This window comes from Corvus kubaryi, unplaced genomic scaffold, assembly GCF_017639235.1.
Source record: "Corvus kubaryi isolate FWS band 111438036 unplaced genomic scaffold, C.kubaryi_AGA036_p1.0 37334, whole genome shotgun sequence".
NCBI lineage: Eukaryota > Metazoa > Chordata > Aves > Passeriformes > Corvidae > Corvus > Corvus kubaryi.
In genome coordinates, this window is record NW_024581108.1 from 17173361 (window position 1) to 17189775 (window position 16415).

General features: G+C 50.7%; 2 protein-coding genes across 5 annotated transcripts; one reads left to right on the forward strand and one right to left on the reverse strand.

The window, feature by feature from the left end:
- The first annotated feature begins 52 nt into the window (after window positions 1-52).
- Window positions 53-11442, forward strand: LOC121665797 (nuclear autoantigenic sperm protein). Of its 2 annotated transcripts, XM_042030573.1 has the most exons (15): window positions 55-214; window positions 963-1013; window positions 1806-1916; window positions 2430-2510; window positions 2676-2773; window positions 3496-4380; window positions 6192-6274; window positions 7191-7267; window positions 7399-7472; window positions 8496-8684; window positions 8903-9069; window positions 9479-9532; window positions 9626-9697; window positions 10638-10769; window positions 11276-11442. In XM_042030573.1, the coding sequence occupies exons 1-15, from the start codon at window positions 153-155 to the stop codon at window positions 11327-11329; spliced, it is 2190 nt and encodes a 729-aa protein (XP_041886507.1). In that variant the 5' UTR covers window positions 55-152; the 3' UTR covers window positions 11330-11442. The 2 variants fall into 2 exon arrangements, with proteins under 2 accessions (XP_041886508.1, XP_041886507.1); XM_042030574.1 differs by lacking the exon at window positions 9479-9532 and having other exon boundaries at window positions 53-214.
- A 588-nt stretch (window positions 11443-12030) lies between these two features.
- CCDC17 (coiled-coil domain containing 17) lies at window positions 12031-14796 on the reverse strand. 3 transcript variants are annotated; one of them, XM_042030577.1, is made up of 6 exons: window positions 14246-14796; window positions 14003-14129; window positions 13832-13891; window positions 13409-13752; window positions 12985-13154; window positions 12031-12666 (listed from the first exon to the last, which is right to left on the reverse strand). In XM_042030577.1, the coding sequence occupies exons 1-6, from the start codon at window positions 14418-14420 to the stop codon at window positions 12526-12528; spliced, it is 1017 nt and encodes a 338-aa protein (XP_041886511.1). In that variant the 5' UTR covers window positions 14421-14796; the 3' UTR covers window positions 12031-12525. The 3 variants fall into 3 exon arrangements, with proteins under 3 accessions (XP_041886511.1, XP_041886512.1, XP_041886510.1); XM_042030578.1 differs by having other exon boundaries at window positions 12587-13154; window positions 13409-13531; window positions 13622-13752; XM_042030576.1 differs by having other exon boundaries at window positions 12587-13154.
- Window positions 14797-16415: the final 1619 nt, after the last annotated feature.

Consider the following 16415-nt stretch of genomic DNA (forward strand, 5'->3'; position numbering starts at 1 on the left):
GGGGCGGGCGCGCAGCGTGCCGGGAGCGGTAGTCCCCCTGCGGCGCGCGCGCGCCGCCAGGCGGGCTGGGGCGTGTCCTCGGGGGTATATAGCCAGCCGGAGGGGCAGGGGGCTGCACTCTGCCGCCGCCGCCCCTCTCTCCAGCAGCTTCTATGCAATCCTCGGCCGTCGCCGCTCCCCCCTGCGTTGAGCCCGCGCCGGCCTCCCAGACTAGGTAGGGCCGCGCGGGCTGGCCCCGGTCACGGTGTGTGCGTGTCGGGGACGGGGGGCATTAGGGCGGGGTGGGGGGGGCGCCTTCGCGCCGCGGGGTACCGGAGGGGATGGGGCGGTAAGGGGGGCGGTGGGCCGGATTTCCTCAGGGGAAGGGCTGGGGGTGCTGGTCGGGCTGGCGCGGCTGCACCCCCCTCATCCTCCCCTTTCCTCCTCACCGGCGGTGGTACCTGCCTCCGCCAACCCCCCCTCGCCGGTTTTGGTACCTGCCTCCGCCGTCCCCCCCCCCCCGCCGGCGGTGGTACGTGCCGTCGCCCCGCTCCTCCGGCGCCAGCTGGGCCCGCGCGGCTCGCGCGGAGCCACCACGTGACCGCTGCGCGGCCGCCGCCATCTTTGTTGGGGGCAGCCGACGCCGCGGGGCGGGTTGGGGGAGGGGGCGCGCGTCACGTGACCGGCGGCCCGTGAGGAGCCGCCGCCGGGGTTTGGCGCCAAGGGCGGGGGGCGGGGCCGGCGGAAGGCGGGAAAGGCCCCATTGTCTGCGCGGGACCGGCTGGGCAGGGGCTGACAGAGCCCCTCGCAGCCTCCCTTCCAACAATAAACACCAAACCGAGGAGCCTGAGCCCACTCGGGGTGGATGGGCACCTCTGATCCAGGACTCCCGGTTCTGGTTTCGCAGCCCCTAGAGCTCGTGCTGTGAAATAGGTGGCCAGTTCTAAACGTGAATAAACAAACATTCGGTTTTCTGTTTGCAGGATGGAAGAGGAACTGGCAGCTCCTTCCACATCCACAGACAAAACAGACAGGTGAGATGGGAGTTGGAACTGTCAATTAGCAAATAGCATGAAATCCCAGAGCTACTGAGTGAAACACAAAGGTTATCCTTCAAATCGGTTATTAGGCTTGGAGTTTAACTCACATGCATGCTGTAGGTGCTGAAAACTTCTGCTCACCAGTGGTTTGCACAAATCTGGTGCAGCAAAGCCCTTTCAAGGACTGATGCACACACCAATACCAGCTGTCCTTGAAGTTCTCGGGTTTCGAATTAGTGCTGGAGAGGAACAAGTATGCAGCTGGCATGTGATAGATGGTACTCCTCTGTGGGCAGCTCCTCTTGTCCCAGTCTGAGATGCTGGGCTGGACCTTCTGGAAATGAAGCTGTGCGAGATGCACTGAATTGAAACAGACACTTGCATCTGTCTCATTGTTCTCAGATGCACCATGCTGTGCTGTGAAAAGTTTTAACTTGGCTTTGTTCTTCTTTTTCTTGATTTAGCACTGGAGTCTGAAACACTGATGCTCTGTGGTGTGTTGGTGTGCAACTCCTAAAGTATGTTCTCTAGCAGCCTTTGTCATAGCAGATTCTGATACTTCTTGCAGTGATTGGATAAAATTTGCCTGTCTTCCCTTTGTTATTGGAACTGTCAGTTGTTCCAGATTTACACAAACAAGACCAAACAAATCCTGCCTACCCTGGTAGTTCCAACCACTGTAATATATGCAACTCACTATTCCATAAAGCAGACTAAGTTTTGAAAGCTGTAATTACTGTGAAAGCTAACAGAATCCTGCATTTGATTTATTTCCCCTTCCTCCAGTATGGATGTGGATGGCGAATCAAAGAAACTATTGGGTTTGGGACAGAAGCACTTGGTAATGGGAAATATTCCAGCTGCTGTGAATGCATTCCAGGAAGCTGCGAGCTTGCTGTGAGTAGTAGAATGTTCTGTGTGGTTTTGCTGGGCTTGGGCTTCAGTTTGGCTGTTCTGATGTGGATTATGCAAGAAAGATTCAGATTTTTACCTAACACATTTATAATTTATAATGCAATTGAGGAGAGGACAAACTATTCAAAGTCACCCAAGAGCTGGAGAATGCTGTAGTTGATGTGCAGTTTAGATGGCTTTTGTGATAAGCATTACCAGTACAGTTCCCTAAGGAGGGAGAGGGATCTGATAATTCATTATGCAGGTGTCTTTTCTAATAACTTGTTCACTAGTCTTGATCAGTCTCTGAGAATAGTACTTTTTGGGTTATAGATTAATTTCCTTAGCTGGGTGTTTGAGAGCCATATCTAACTGAGAGAAGCATTCATTATTTGTTTGAAGCAATGGGAGATGAGCTAAGAAAGTGATCCTTCTGTCTAGGAATACTTAACGTTCAAGTTCACATATCCAAATCTAAAGTAGGCGCAGGCAAATAATTATTTATTATTTTTGTAGGGGTAAAAAGTATGGTGAGACAGCGGATGAGTGTGCAGAAGCTTTTTTTTATTATGGAAAATCTCTCCTGGAGTTGGCAAGGTATGGTGACAGTTTGTTATTTGGTGAAGTCTGTCTGATGTAACAGATTTCACTCCGTTGTGGACAGGGTTGCCCTGGGTGGGATGGGCTGTGGCACTGCAGCTTGTGCAGTTCAAATGATGGTATTAAAAGATCCAAGGGATAACAAACCTCTGTTCCCTTTAGAATGGAAAATGGTGTGCTGGGAAATGCCTTAGAAGGGGTGCAGGTGGAAGAGGAAGGAGAAAAAGCAGAAGATGACTCTGCATTGCCAGCTGCTGATGGTATGTAAAGCTGCCTGCCCTGCCAGGGAGGCACCAGGCTGTGTTTTCTTGTTGGAATGATCCAAGTTTAGTCCACTGGTATCTTGGGTAGCCTGAATCATTCTGTTGAAACTCTTGGCAGTCTGAATGGACTCACTTTCTGTTTGGTTTTTGTTAGTCTTGCTGAAGATGAGCAAAACCTGTAAAACATCTGCAAGGAGCTGGTCACTGAAAGCATGTGTAAAGGGTCACCAGGTGTCCATGTCCTGAAACACTGCATTCAAACTTGCTTTCTTAAGCTTTACCGCTGACTCCAACTGCTTTGTAACCTTGTAGCAGTACAGTGTGTGTAGACCCACAGGTCAGAGTCTCCGTAAAAAGTCCCAAGAAAGTGGCTGTTTTATACTGCCTGCAGCTGGAGAGGATACAGGAATTCCTGTCCATCCAGACTGTTAAAGCACTGGCACCTCTTGCTTAGCTGTGACTAAAATTGCTGCACAACCGCACACTGCTTGAGTGGCCGCTTGCAATGCTGCAGTCTGGGGAAGGGGAAGGACTTGCTTAGATCAAGTGGCTATGTTGGTTGTGTCCTAATTCCTTCTACTTGGAAAATGAAGCTTCTAGGAATGCTATCCAACTTGGTAACAAAACACACTGGAGGGTCTGAGGGTGGTGTTGTCAGTGCCCATTAATGTCTTTATCACTAAACTCGAAGAAATGTTTATGCTTCCTCAATCATGTAGAAGAAGCAAGGGAGGAGTTGAGAGAACAGGTTTATAACGCCATGGGGGAAAAGGAAGAGGCCAAAAAGTCCATGGAGGAGTTTCCAATACTATCTGAGAAGGAAATCAAAGAAGAGGATGTTGAAATGAAAGAGATTACAGAAGAAAAACCCAAAGAAGCAGCTGCTGACAAGGATGCAAAGCCTGAAGAGAAGACTGAGATTTCTGTGGGAAAAGAAGAATCTTCAGAAGAGCAGAAGAAGCAGGTACCTGTGGAAAAGGAGGCTGTGGAAGAGGAGGCAGCTGTGAAAGAGAAGGAGGTAGAAAAAGAGCAGGAGATGGTGCCTGAGGACAAGGTAGAGAAGGCAACTGAGGAGAAGGAGAGAACGACAGAAGTGTCAGACAAGGAGGCAAAGGCAGCTGGGGAAGAGGCTGAAGCGGGAGAAGTGGCTGTGGAAGAGAAGGGAGAGGCAGGAGAAAAGGCAGCAGAAGCAACAGAAAAAGAGCCAGCTGTGGAGAAGGGAGAGGCTGTAGAAGGGCAGGCAGAGACAGCTGTGGAAGAGAAGGCAGAAGCAGAACAGAAGGCAGAAGCACAGGCAGCAGCTGCTGTGGAACAGAGAGAAGCTGCAGAGGAGGAAACAGAGACAGCTGAACAGAAGAAGGCAGAAGAGAAACAAGAGCCAGTAGAGACAGTTACAGAAGAGAAACCAGGTGAATCTAAAGAGACAGAGTCCTCAAATGAACCTGTGCCCACAGAGGGCAAAGAGCCACCTAATGACACAGAAGAAAAGGCTGAAGTTGCTGCTAATGTAGAGAAAGAGGACAAGAAAGCTGACCTGATGGAAGAGGGTGAAGGTGCTAAGGTAGAAAAAGAAGAGAAAGATGACCTGATGGAAGAGGGAGAAGGTAAAACTGAGAGGAGAAAAGTAGTTGTGGGTGGATGACTTGATGGATTTGGCTAACAATGGGTAAAAAGTGTTCCATTCAGAATTTTCTGTTTGCCTTAGAATAAGGAAAAGGCACAGTAAAGGGGCTCTTGAAGGACTTTACATCCAAGTAAAGTTTTAAGGAATAGTGAATAGTCTCAGTTTCTCTAGACTAACGCTTAACTAACTGCAAAGCAAATCTTACCTGAAAGCAAACTGACAGCCCTGTGAAATGTGTAAGTAATGGCTAGGCTGGTGGAGAATACTGAATGGATGTTCACTTGCATGCATCTGGGTGTATTGCACTAACCTTCACATAACTTGAAGCACAAATTGCCTCTGGTTATAGCTCTGTTTTATTTTTAAATGGTGGTGAAAAAAACAAGAACAGCTGAACACATAACGAAGTACATTTACTTTTGGTGGAGGAAAAGAACTCTTCATTTGAGTCTTTCTGATGGTCATTGCTAGCGAGAATTTAGCTGGAAAATCTAAACTTGATTTGCTGAAGGCTTATTGCTGCTCTAGTACAGTCTTCTAGACTGTCCAGCTTCTGCCCTTCTGCTTCCTTGCTTTATTATAGGTGTTTCCAGGACTCTGTTGAAGTAAGACTTGCACCCTTTGCTACAGTAGTACTTTGTTGCCTTAGTGGGCCTGTGCCTTCTATTGCACAAGTTAATTGATGAGCTGTAATTGCAAGTTGCTTGTCAGTAACTCATCTTCACAGGCAGTGCCTTACTTCAGGAGTGGCAGATGTTCAGACTAAACAGTTCTGGACCCTGGAAGGATTTGTTCTGCTAAGCACAGTGAACACTCAGTGGTGGAGCAGTGACCTAACAGGGTGTCTGTGTGGAGAGAGGATGACTGAAAATAAGCTAAGAGTAGTTACCTGCTCCTCATCCTCAGCAGTGAAAGGCTGCTTATGCACACATACTGCTGCTTTTTGCCCCAACTCTGGTAGTGTGAGGACCCTCTTGAACATCCTGGTCTGGTGCTGTGTCATTCCAAACTCCTCCCACTACTTAAATTTTAGTATCTGTCATCTCTTCTGTTTTACCTTTATACAAGGTGTCTTCATGTTTACAGCTTTGGCCCTCTCAGTGGTAGGTGTGTGCTTTTTTGGGAGTTAGACTAGTGAGTTCACAGGCCCTCTAGTCCCCACCCAATCAGAGGTTCTGATGTAGGAATTAAGTGTGTGACTTACGGCTGCAGACCAGCCAGTGGTCTGAAGTTATTAGCCATATTCCTTCCTCGCACATTTTCCCAGAATGTCTTCTGCTGGTAGAATGGAAGATGTGATGCTCCTGCACAGTGTCAGAAGTCAAATTAGTACTACACAAGAGGAGGTTCATTAACACTGGCACTTAAATGCCTGACATGAGGAACATGAACTCAGAAACAGACCAATTTGTGTGCAGCTTGGCAGCTATCTTGCTGAAAACACTTGTTTTCCGTAGCATGAAGGTCAGCAGTTGGCCAGTGCCTCTAGGGCTGCTCAGGATCTTGTTGCTTCAGTGGGAGCTCACAACAAATTTGTGAGAACTAAATTCTATGTAAGTTTCTGTTGTAGATGGTAAAAAGTTGAACTTACGGACTACTTTAGTCTACAGTGCTGAAGAGTTTCAGCAAGATGGCTGCTGATGCTGAGAATCTAATGTATCTGCTCTTCTTACATCACACCTCTAACCTGTTACTGGAAGGATGAGGGTTGGATATAACATATTCTGCCTGACTCCCTGTCGAGCAAGCACAGGAACAAGAAGTGTGCTCATCCATCTACTTACTTTCTAGAAACAGAAGAATCTGAAGAGGAAGATAAAGAAAATGATAAAGCTGAAGATGAGAAGGAGAATGAATTGACAGTGGAAGACAAGGTGAGGTTGCTGAGCTCTGACACCGGTGCTCATGGAAGGGTGCAGTATAGGCCTAAATATCATGTTGGTTTCCTTCTAAAAGCTCATTTGTGTTTCATTTAGTTCTGTGTAGGAAAATACTTCTGAAAGCCACTATTGCCTAGGAACGACCAGTGTTAGGCCTTGTCTGCATTGTAGCATCTTGCTCAGCTGTGTCTGTAAACTTGGGTTTGTTCAGCTGCTCTGACACAAATGCTTGTGGTGTGCTGAGCTAACGTGGCCTGGTGGGGCAGGCAGGGAGAGCTGCTTCAGCCTGTCACTGGAGTTACTTGGAACAGTTAATTCTCTGCTTGTCTTGTTGTTTCACTGTACATGTTGAATGCTCCTGGTCCAGTCCAGTAAGCTTGTGATTAGGATGGGAATTGTTTAAGTGTGGTGCTCCTCAAACCTGAGATGTACATTGACATAGCAGTGAAAATGCCTGGAAAAGTCTGCAGCCTTGTAGAGTGGCACTAAGCATTGTAGATAACTGTCTGTCCCTTTCTCAGACTATTCTAACAAAGCTCAAAGGCTCATTAAAAAAAGCTGGACCATCAACTTTATTTGGTTCATCTAAAGAGCACCTTAACTAAGATCTTGCTCTTGAGATAATATGGGTGCTTGGTGCCCTGTTATTTCTGGAAAAAAAGTTAAGGCATATCACAAAACAATGTGAGTTTGTGTTCTGTTGAAACATCTTTACTCCAGGCAAAATCGTGCTTGATACAGTAACCTCTTCTGCAGATTCTTTTTCTTTTTTTTTTTTCTTCTAGTGGTAAATGGTTTGCCTCTTGCAGAAATTGATTCCTTGACAACACCGATTAGGAATTTAGTGGTGGTGTTTGATGTGATCTGTGACCAAATCATTTAATGTCTCATGCACTTCTGGTCTTTACAGGAAAGTGAGGAGGATGAAATTGGCAATCTTGAGCTAGCCTGGGACATGCTGGAGTTAGCAAAAGTCATTTACAAGAGGTAAAGACTGAAGTACTAATTTGGGTATATGCCACAGAAGCTCAGTGTAAATTGGAGGGTGGCACAGCCAGTTACTGAATGTGGCATATTCTGATCAGAATTTGTAAATTTTTTTTTTCTTCTTGCTTTAGACAAGAAACAAAAGAAGCTCAGCTCCATGCAGCTCAAGCTCATCTGAAGTTAGGAGAAGTTAGCATTGAATCTGGTAAGTAATGTTAATTGTCATGTGTGAAGTGTTTGATTCCGCTTTCTGTCACTGGATTTTGTACTTTAAAATTAGCAGATGTGTTAAGGCAGTCAGGATGAGAACAAATTAGACTGATCATGATAGTTGCAGCCATGTGAGAAGCTTTGGAATTAATGGTTGGTGCCTTAAATAGGATAGTCTGTGCCTTTGCAGAGCAGTGGAAAAAAGTTTGCGTAAGAAGTAATGTGTTGCCAGATCAAAACCAGCCTTGTGTTCTGCTTTCTGTAGTGACCAAACCTTGCTTATGAACTTGAGAGACTTATTGAAATTGTCACTGAGCTTAATTAATAAGAGGTGTCAGTACCATGCCACTGTCAGAACAAAAAGACTGCAAATGAAAAATAGTTGACTGTCTTAGCCCTTCCCAAATCCTAGGCTATAGTCAGGAAAGACTCTTGTGTTAGACAGCAGAAAAAAGGAGTGGGAAGCAAGCCCCAGGTTAGTGCTGTGTAATGTCTTGCTTGCCTTTCATTTAAAAACACATTTTAATCTTGTTAAATCCAAATGTACTCTTTCTTTGGGGCAGGCATTGGAAATAATCCAACAGGTTTCTGGGCCAGGGCTACAGAGCAAGGGTTGTCTTGTGTCACTAGAACACATTCAGTGGAGAGCTTGACAGGAAGGTGGTAGGGGACTGTGCTTAGCTCCAGATCCATGTTGCAGTTGTGACCAGTTACATTCAGTTCCTGGTAGCAGGTAAAGCAGGAGGATTTGGTGCCTGCTTTGACTTGTCTGCTCAGTTTTCTGTGCTGAGATTAGACAAAGCACTCGTGAGAGAACCAGAGGAACTGGCCTAGACAGTCTCTGAGGGGAGGCAGAGTTGTCACCTGATGGTCTGAAAGCAGCCCAGCACTGCTGTGTTCAGTGATGGTTCTGTTTGCAGACTGTATGATGTGTAACAAAACATGGAGTAACCAAACCAGGGTTTAGATTGTGGATAATTACTGAGATTTGTGAAGACCTTGGGACTTTCTCCTGTAGAAAACTACACACAGGCAATTGAGGAGTTCCAGGCCTGCCTGGCCCTGCAGCAGAAGTACCTGGAGGCTCATGACCGACTGCTGGCTGAGAGCCACTACCAGCTGGCCCTGGCCTACCACTACAACAGCGACTTCGACGAGGCCGTCCTGCAGTTCGGGAAGTCCATGGAGGTCATAGACAAGAGACTGGGTACGTGGAATTCTGAAGCTGCCTAGTGAGTTTTCTCCAGGCAAAGTAGTGAGGTGTGCTCATTGTCTGCTGTCATGTTTTATCTAAAAGCAATGACAGACTACAGCAAGGGCAGAATTTTTAAAACTGTTTGTTAGCAGATAGTTGCTTCTGGATGTTGGTAACTGGACAGTTACTTTGTCTCGAGGTGTTTTGCCCTGATAACTGTTTCACCCCAGCAATACTGACCGAGCGAATAAAGAAGGCAGACACTGGCTCCCCGGAGGACGAGAAGGAGATTGAAGAACTGAAGGGATTGCTTCCTGAAATTAAAGAGAAGATAGAAGATTCAAAGGAGTCACAGAAGAGTGCAAGAGTAGCTGAGCTGGGACTGAAAGCAACTCTGGTGAGTGTGTCCTGTGGTTTCCTTTTGAGCCAACCCTCCTTCCAGTGGAACTTGAAGTAAATCAGTAATGGGAGGAGCTCAGACTTGATCAGGGGCTGGTGGTTCCTCACAGGTGTTACCAAGCTGTGGTTGTGAGAAGGAAACTGAGGCAGCTGACATCTAAAGAGGATATTTACTAAGTACCCTGATACTAATTGTTCCAAACTGAGAAGGAATTTGATAGGCTTCTGTGGCATTTAATGTATCAGGCCTGGAAATGATGGGTCAGACAGATGTGGAGCGCGTGTTACCTCTGTCCTGTGCGGAAGTGCAGAAGCCAGTGCTGGGACATGAAGGACTTGGGCTTTCTGTATCTCAGTAAGCTCACATGTATGGTCTGCCACAGTCTGTTTTTTCTGCTTTTCTTAAGGTTGGAACCACATCTGGCTTTGCACAAAGTGAAGGCAGTGGTTCTGTTTCCACAGTAAGTTAATCAAAAATGGATGTTGTTAATTCTCGTCTGCTCTAAGGATTACTGGTTGCATTTGCTCATGTGTCAGTGTCTGTCTTGTATCAGATTCCAGTAAGGAAAGCAGCTGATGGTGCATCTCAGTGTGTAACAGACATCTCTCATCTAGTCAGGAAAAAGGTGAGTCCAGAAATGATTCGTTAAACAAGCAGTTTGTTGAAGTACTACTGGCTTGCTCTGTGTAATTACATTTTTTTCTGTCTTAAGAGTTTTTTTCTTAACTTAGTTGTATAATGGGAAAACATTCCAAAAGTAAAACCAGTAGTGTATGAAACTCTTTTCCACTGGGAGCCAATCAGTCTGGGAACCATCTGGCCTCCAGGAGACCATTCTTGGTGGTTCAGCACCCTGCCCGATGCACGCTGATGTAAATCTGACCCAGTTGTGCAGCTTCTGCAGGTGTTCCCTGAACAAGAGCTTCCTCTGCTGAGGGCCCTCAAGAGCAGCAGGGTCACCTACAGATTCCAAGGAAAAGGCAGGCAACCAGGCTGGGCTGGGTTCCCTTCTTTCCAAAAGGAAATGGGGACTTGGGCTTAATAAATAGTAAAGCCACACTGGTGGTAATTATAAACTGCCTCTTAAAGAGATCAGGTATTGAACACTTGGTTCCTTTAAGTGTTACGTGTTCTCTAGAAGTGTTTGCTGATTAAAGCTAAGATCTTATAGGGGTTACTCTTATGTTGCCTCTGTTCCATTGGCCTGTGAGTTCAGGTGTGCCTGGAGTGATTTGGAGCTGCTTTAGGTGATTTCAAATGTTGTAAATGCCCTAAGTCTACCCTTGAACTGTTACAGGCTCAGTGGTTGCTCCTTTCCTTGCCAGACTATAACTGAGGATAATTTAGGTCTGGAGATCCTGGCACCCAGACAGTGTCACTGTGGTCGAGACCTCGGTGCCAGAGCCTCAAAGCTCTGGTTAAACCCCAACCCTGGGAAGTCTGTCCTGAGCCTGACAAGCAGAGGTTGGGTAGATGATGTGCAATGACATCTAATGCTGAATTTCTCAAAAATATTTAAACTTTGATTTGTACTTAGTAGAGATTATAAATAATTTTGTTTTCAGAGGAAACCAGAGGAGGAGACTCATCAGGGAGACAATGAAGCCAAGAAATCTAAACCAGAACCAGCTGTCAATGGTGGTGGTGGGGATACTGTCCCCAGTGGAAATGAGGTCGCAGAAAAAATGGAAGAGGAGGTGGGCAGCTGAGCCAGGAGTCTGGGCAGTGGTTTTTTATTTTATTTCCCCCCCTCTCTATTCAGGGATTGTTGTGTGCCTGGTAGATGTCCTGGTTTTATTGCCCGCTGGCCTTCACAAGGTTTCCCAGATGAGATGAAGAATATTCCTAGTGGGCAGGATGCATGCTGTACTGTGGTGCTGACCCTGTGTGGGCTGGACAGGCCCAGCTGTGGGGCCTTGTCACCTGTGGGGTGGGACACAAACAGGTTCTGGGTGGTTTTTTGCTGGACTCCACTCCAGCACAGGGTCTTCCCCCAATTTTTAATGTTCCTGGGTTTTATTACTGACCCCTGGGCTGTACTTGTTACTGTCAATGCTTTAGGGTAGTGTTGGGCTCTGGAGACCATCAAAGCTCACATAGTCAGTTAAATCTTTAAATTACAGAACCTGTGGGCTGCTGCATGAGTTGGTGCTGTAAGACTGTGTCTTGTCTTTTAAAAACAAACCCTTATCTTCTCTTTTAGACAGAGAAAAGGCCACAAGCAGAATCAGGGGCTGCAGTTGAAAGCACAGTATGATAATTCTTTAACCTTGGACACTCCTCTCCTTACAAGGAAAATGGTTTTGTATATAGTGTATTTTTTCACTTTTTGGCAACTTTTGTATGACTTCAATAAAGATTGTAAGCAAATGGTCCCTCTTGACCTTCCTCCTGTGACAGGTTCCAGCCTCTGCTCCTGGCTCTCCCCCTGGGCTGCAGGTCTCAGCCCTGGCCCACTGCTGGGCTTGTGCTCCCTTTAGCTTCAGCATTTCCACCCACATCTGCCTTCTGAGGCAGGAGCAGAGGCTTGGATGGGCCAGGCAGGGCTGGCTGCTGCAGGGAAGAAGAGCATTGCATGGAATTCACTGTAGTCTTGTCCAGGGATCTGACCTTTTCTCCTTCTGGAGCCTTATCACAGCTGGGGCTGTTTTGTTCATTCAAGGCTGAGCCTGAAGTGGGTTCTAGTGGTGCCTCCCTCAGCTTTGAGCAGCCTAAAGATAGTGGGGAAGGCTGATAAAGAGCTTTGTAACGTCCTGGGCCTTGTTGCTGTGTATTTTTAGCTCTGTTCAACCTCCACTTTGCACCCAGGAGGGGGTGCCAGGAGCAGGTGCTGATGGTTTGAGGCAGGGGCAGGGCTGTCCCCTCAGACAGCTTGAGTCCCAGGTGGGGCTGGGAGCCTGCCCTGGGCTCTGTGTGTGTGTGTGTGTGTGTATAAAAAAAGGCCAAGAAGTGAAGAGCAATGAGCTGAAGCCATTTATTAAACATAACCCACGGCCTGTGATGCGTTGGAAGGCTGGCTGTGGCTTTTGCTGGTTCCCAGGGCTGAGCTGTGCATGCCCTGGATTAGGCTTTCCCTACAGAGGGCTGCATCTGGGGCTGTACCTGAGGCAAAGGAATTTGTGCCCCTCTGTGCCCTCTTCCTGTCCCTAAACCACCATTGTGAGCAGAGTGAAACCCTCATCTGGCTGTGGGCTCAGCCCTGAGGTGGAGGCTGAGCTGTGTAACTCACGTGGCTGCCGGCTTGGGCGTTTGCCTGATGCTGCCTGTCCTTTTCCTGCTGAAATGCCCAGAGCCTCTTTGGTCCCAGCAGTGTTCCCATACACTTTCCCCCCACCCCACCACTGTAGGATCCATCCCTTCATCACCCTAACAGTTACTAAAGCCCCAATTTGCCACTCCAGGGTAGTGAGGGGGTGCCAGGGCAGTCCAGTGGGGCCATGGCCCATTCCTGGCTCACCTTTGGGGAACCCTGTCTTGTTCTGGGGGCTCCTGAGCAGGAGGAGGGTCCTCCAGGGCCATAAAGGGGGCGAGGGGGAGTCCAGGGGACACATGGGCTGTGGGGCTGCCAGGCCCCAGCGCAGGCCCAGGGGGCTCCTGGGAAAGGAAAAAAGTGATGTCAAGGGGAGAAGGGTCCTGGCACTGTCCTGTCCAGGCATGGGCAGGAGCTGCCCAGCCATCCCCTCACAGGTGCCATTGCGTGTGCAAAGCAAATCCCACCCTTGGTCCAGCACTGGGGGGTACTCACCTCCTGCCCCAGTGGCCCTATCCCCAACCACAGCAAAGGGAGTAGTTCCCAAATGTCCCCAAGCTTGTACCTCCACACCCATCATTCCATCCCAGTTGGCAGCCCAATCCCATCTCCCCTCTCCCCTCCTTGGAGAGCTGGAAATTGCCTAGGGCTGAGGCTCTTACCATAAAAAGTTCTGGCACAGCCAGGGCTGGAGGCAGTGGAGGGGCTATGGGGGGTGGGAGGATGGGGGGATGCAGCCATGGCCTCGTCTGCTCTGCGTGGCATCGCAGCATTCCCACCTCTGCCTGGAGCTGGGCCAGTTCCTCCGTGTGCCGCTGGGCTGCCCGCGAGCCTGGGCAGTAGGATTTGGTCACCGTGGGCTTTACAGCAGCCATTTCCCCGGCACCTCACCAGGCCCGCGTTCAGGGCCACTGGGGGCCGGGACTCCCCCTGCTCACTGCAGAGAGCCCACCCCACCCCGAGCTGCAGCTCCCCTCCCCTTGCCCATATTTCCAGGAGCCATGTCCAGCCCAGGGCTCTGATGCTGCAACCCCAGGGCTGTGGGGTGCAGATAGGGGACCCCCTTCCCTGGGACCCATCACCTACCAGCGTCTGCTCTCCTCTCCCTCCTGACTTTCAGTGCCAACAGTTCATCTTCCAGACGCCGGTTCTCCAGCTCCACGGCTAGCAGTGCCGCATCCAGAGCGTGTGTGCCAGTGCCGGGGGGCTCTGCCGGCACAGCCGGGGGCACCTCAGGAGCCGGCTGTGGGGCCACGGTCCCTGTGGGGGGACAGGCCTGGGCCTGGTGTTGGCACTCACCCAACCGCCTGCCCCTGCCCAGCCCTGCGGTTCTTTTCTCCAGTACCGTGGCCTCCAGCTGGAGATGGAGGAGCTGGTCCAGGACGGCCGGGTCGTGTCCCCCGGAGCGCAGGTAGGACAGTCGCAGCGCCCTACCGGAGCCCTGGGTCAGCCATCGCCAGGGCTCGGCCGGGCGCTCTGCTCAGAGTCGCCATCGCCACGGAGCCTCACCTGGCCTCGGCCGCGAGCGGCCCTGCGGGCGGCAGGAGGGTGTCGAGGCGGAGGGTGGCCCTGGGGAGGAGACGGGCAAATGGGGGGTGAGGGGGCCAACGGGCCCTTTAATGGAGAGCACCCCACAGGGCCAGGGCTCTGCGCTGTGACCCCCTCCCGGCCAGCGCTCACCTCTGCTGTGCTGTTCGGACCTGTCCGGCCTGGTCCCGGGGGGCCCGGCTCTGCTGCGGCTCCCCGTGCTCGGGCTGGGGGCCCAGAGCTGCCCCAGCCCCCAGTGCCGCCAGCCGCCGGCAGAGCCCTGCGGGACGGTGAGGGGCCGGGGGGCTCAGCACGGCCCCCGCAGCCCCACTCTCGGGGGGTTACTGCATCCCACACGTGCCTACCCATTGCCCCAAAACTGCTGCCAGTGCCTACCCTCCCTCTGCTGCTCCAGCTGCTGGGTCCTGGCCCGGATCTCGGCCACGTAGCGTTCGTGGGCTTCCCGCAGCTCCTGCGGCGGCTGCCGGTGCCCCTGCAGTGGGAGCGACTGCCGGGGGGGCTCTCCCTGCTGCACACGGGGTTCACCGGGTAGGAGGGGCTGGACCACCATCTCTGGGGAGCCGTAGGGCTGCTGATGCCCACCCTGGGATTCAGGATTCACTGTACCTCCACTGTCAGCCTCCTGGAAGTGGGGTCGGCTGTGCGGAGCAGGGCCCTCTCCCGGGGGGTGAGCACATCCCCCAGGGGAGCCCCTCGCGCCCGCCCTGGTCCCCGCTGTCCCCGCACAGCTGGTGGAACCCCAGGAAGCACAAAGTGATGGCGTGGCTCAGCGTCGTCCGTATTTTGGGATACCCCAACCTTGCAGACACCAAGGGAAGAAAAGGGTGACACATCCCCACTCCCCCCCTTAACAATATACTTTTCTGTCTTTGGCAAAATAAGCACCAAGGGCTGCCTGTGTGGTGCAGGAATGGGAAGATGGGAGGCCTACCCCAGCTCAGACCAAGCTGGATCTAGGATGTGATGCCCTGTTTCCCGGCCCAGCACCTCTCCCTGTCCCTCCCACCCGCCCCTATTCTGTGCCAGACCCAGCTCCACACTACCGAGGCGTCCTGTGTTTTCCTTGCCGTGCCCTGTGCTCCCTCCACAGGCAGGGGATCCCCCCGATGGAGGCAGGAGCTGCTGGGTGCCGCGGGCCCGAGGCACAGCTTCTCCAGGTGCACCTGCAGCAACTGTCGGGATCCGAACGCCAAGCGGCAGCGCGGGCAGAGGAAGCCCCCCATGTCCAACACCCTGGAAAGCAGAGCGGGTGGGGGTCACTCGGGGGGGCCACCCTGCCAGGGAGAGGGGGTCCCCCCGCGGGGCTGGCACCCTGGGACGGGCTGAACGCGTGCACAGACCTGCTGGCGGCGGTGGCTGCAGTGTTTGAAGACACTGTTGCTATGCTGGACGCCGGGCTGGGCAGGGAGGACCACGCCTCCAACCCTGGACATTCCCACTATTTACCAGGGGCACTGGAATGGGGGAAAAAATGTCCCTGAGCCACCTGAGCAAACCACAGAAAACAAGGTGAGGGAGGCCCCGCTGCCCTGTGTCCCACAGTGCTCTCACCCGTGGTTACCAAGTGCTCACCGACAGAGATATGCAGGGCCTGGGGCTGTCCCAGGGATGCCCCTTTCCTGCCTTGCAGCAGCTCCCACTTAGCTGCTCCTTAGTAGACTTAAAGCTAAGGGGGAACTTCCACATCGAAGTGAAACAGCTGTCAGCATGGATTTGAGGTGAAGGGGTTTTACAACTTACCCCATTTCCTGAGATCAGTGCACACAGATCTGAATAACTTAAGTGGATGTGGGAAGTTAAAAAATGGATACACTTTTCCAGACAAAAGCAGTGTTAGATGGGACCAAAACACAAGGATATTCAAAAGCAATGAGATGGTTGGTGCAATGTCTTACAGGAGCCCCAGCGCTTCCCAAGCATTCCCAGGCAGCCTCAGCCCCTGGAGCCTGGATTCCAGAGTGCAGGATGAAGAAATGCCCCACTGCCCCACTCAGCTCAGGTTCACCGCAGAGCCAGAGGGAGCTGGAGGCACAGGTAGCAGAGTTACACCTGATAATGCTGAGCACGCACCCTTGAATCCAGATGCAAAGATTTAGGGCTAAACATTATCATTTTCTTACACCTCTGTCCTCTCTGCCTGGCCAGGAGTGGATTAAGAACACACAGGCAGAACCTTGGGACAAACCCCTGAGGTCTGCAAGACAAGGTTTTGTGTGACTACATCCAACCCACTTGCAAACAATGCACAACCCCCAAGCACTTTCCAATCCAAAACCTTTGTGCACAGCTGAACTTACACCAGACACTTAAATAGCTTAGGCCACAACTGAGTTGTTTGTAAAATTCTTTTTAATCTAATAGAAATGTTTTCATGAATTTTTAAAAAAGACTTCAATGAAAACAGCTTTGGATTCAGACATTCCCTTGCCACGTTGTGAACATAAACAGCAGCATTGCACTAGGAACAAGTGACACCGACCGGTCGAGCTTCACCATTTTGTATGAAGCGGAAAAAAAAGCAAACTGCTTTAGTAGAAGATAATTT

Excerpts from the sequence above, each read along its gene's own strand:
- LOC121665797 (XM_042030573.1), top strand. The coding sequence starts at position 153 with ATGCAATCCTCGGCCGTCGCCGCTCCCCCCTGCGTTGAGCCCGCGCCG. Across the intron at positions 9,070-9,478 it reads TGGGACTGAAAGCAACTCTG|GTTGGAACCACATCTGGCTT; the intron begins GTGAGTGTGTCC and ends GCTTTTCTTAAG. Across the intron at positions 9,533-9,625 it reads GCAGTGGTTCTGTTTCCACA|ATTCCAGTAAGGAAAGCAGC; the intron begins GTAAGTTAATCA and ends GTCTTGTATCAG.
- CCDC17 (XM_042030576.1), bottom strand. The coding sequence starts at position 14,420 with ATGGTGGTCCAGCCCCTCCTACCCGGTGAACCCCGTGTGCAGCAGGGA. Across the intron at positions 14,130-14,245 it reads GCTGGAGCAGCAGAGGGAGG|GGCTCTGCCGGCGGCTGGCG; the intron begins GTAGGCACTGGC and ends ACCGTCCCGCAG. Across the intron at positions 13,892-14,002 it reads GTCCGAACAGCACAGCAGAG|GGCCACCCTCCGCCTCGACA; the intron begins GTGAGCGCTGGC and ends TCTCCTCCCCAG.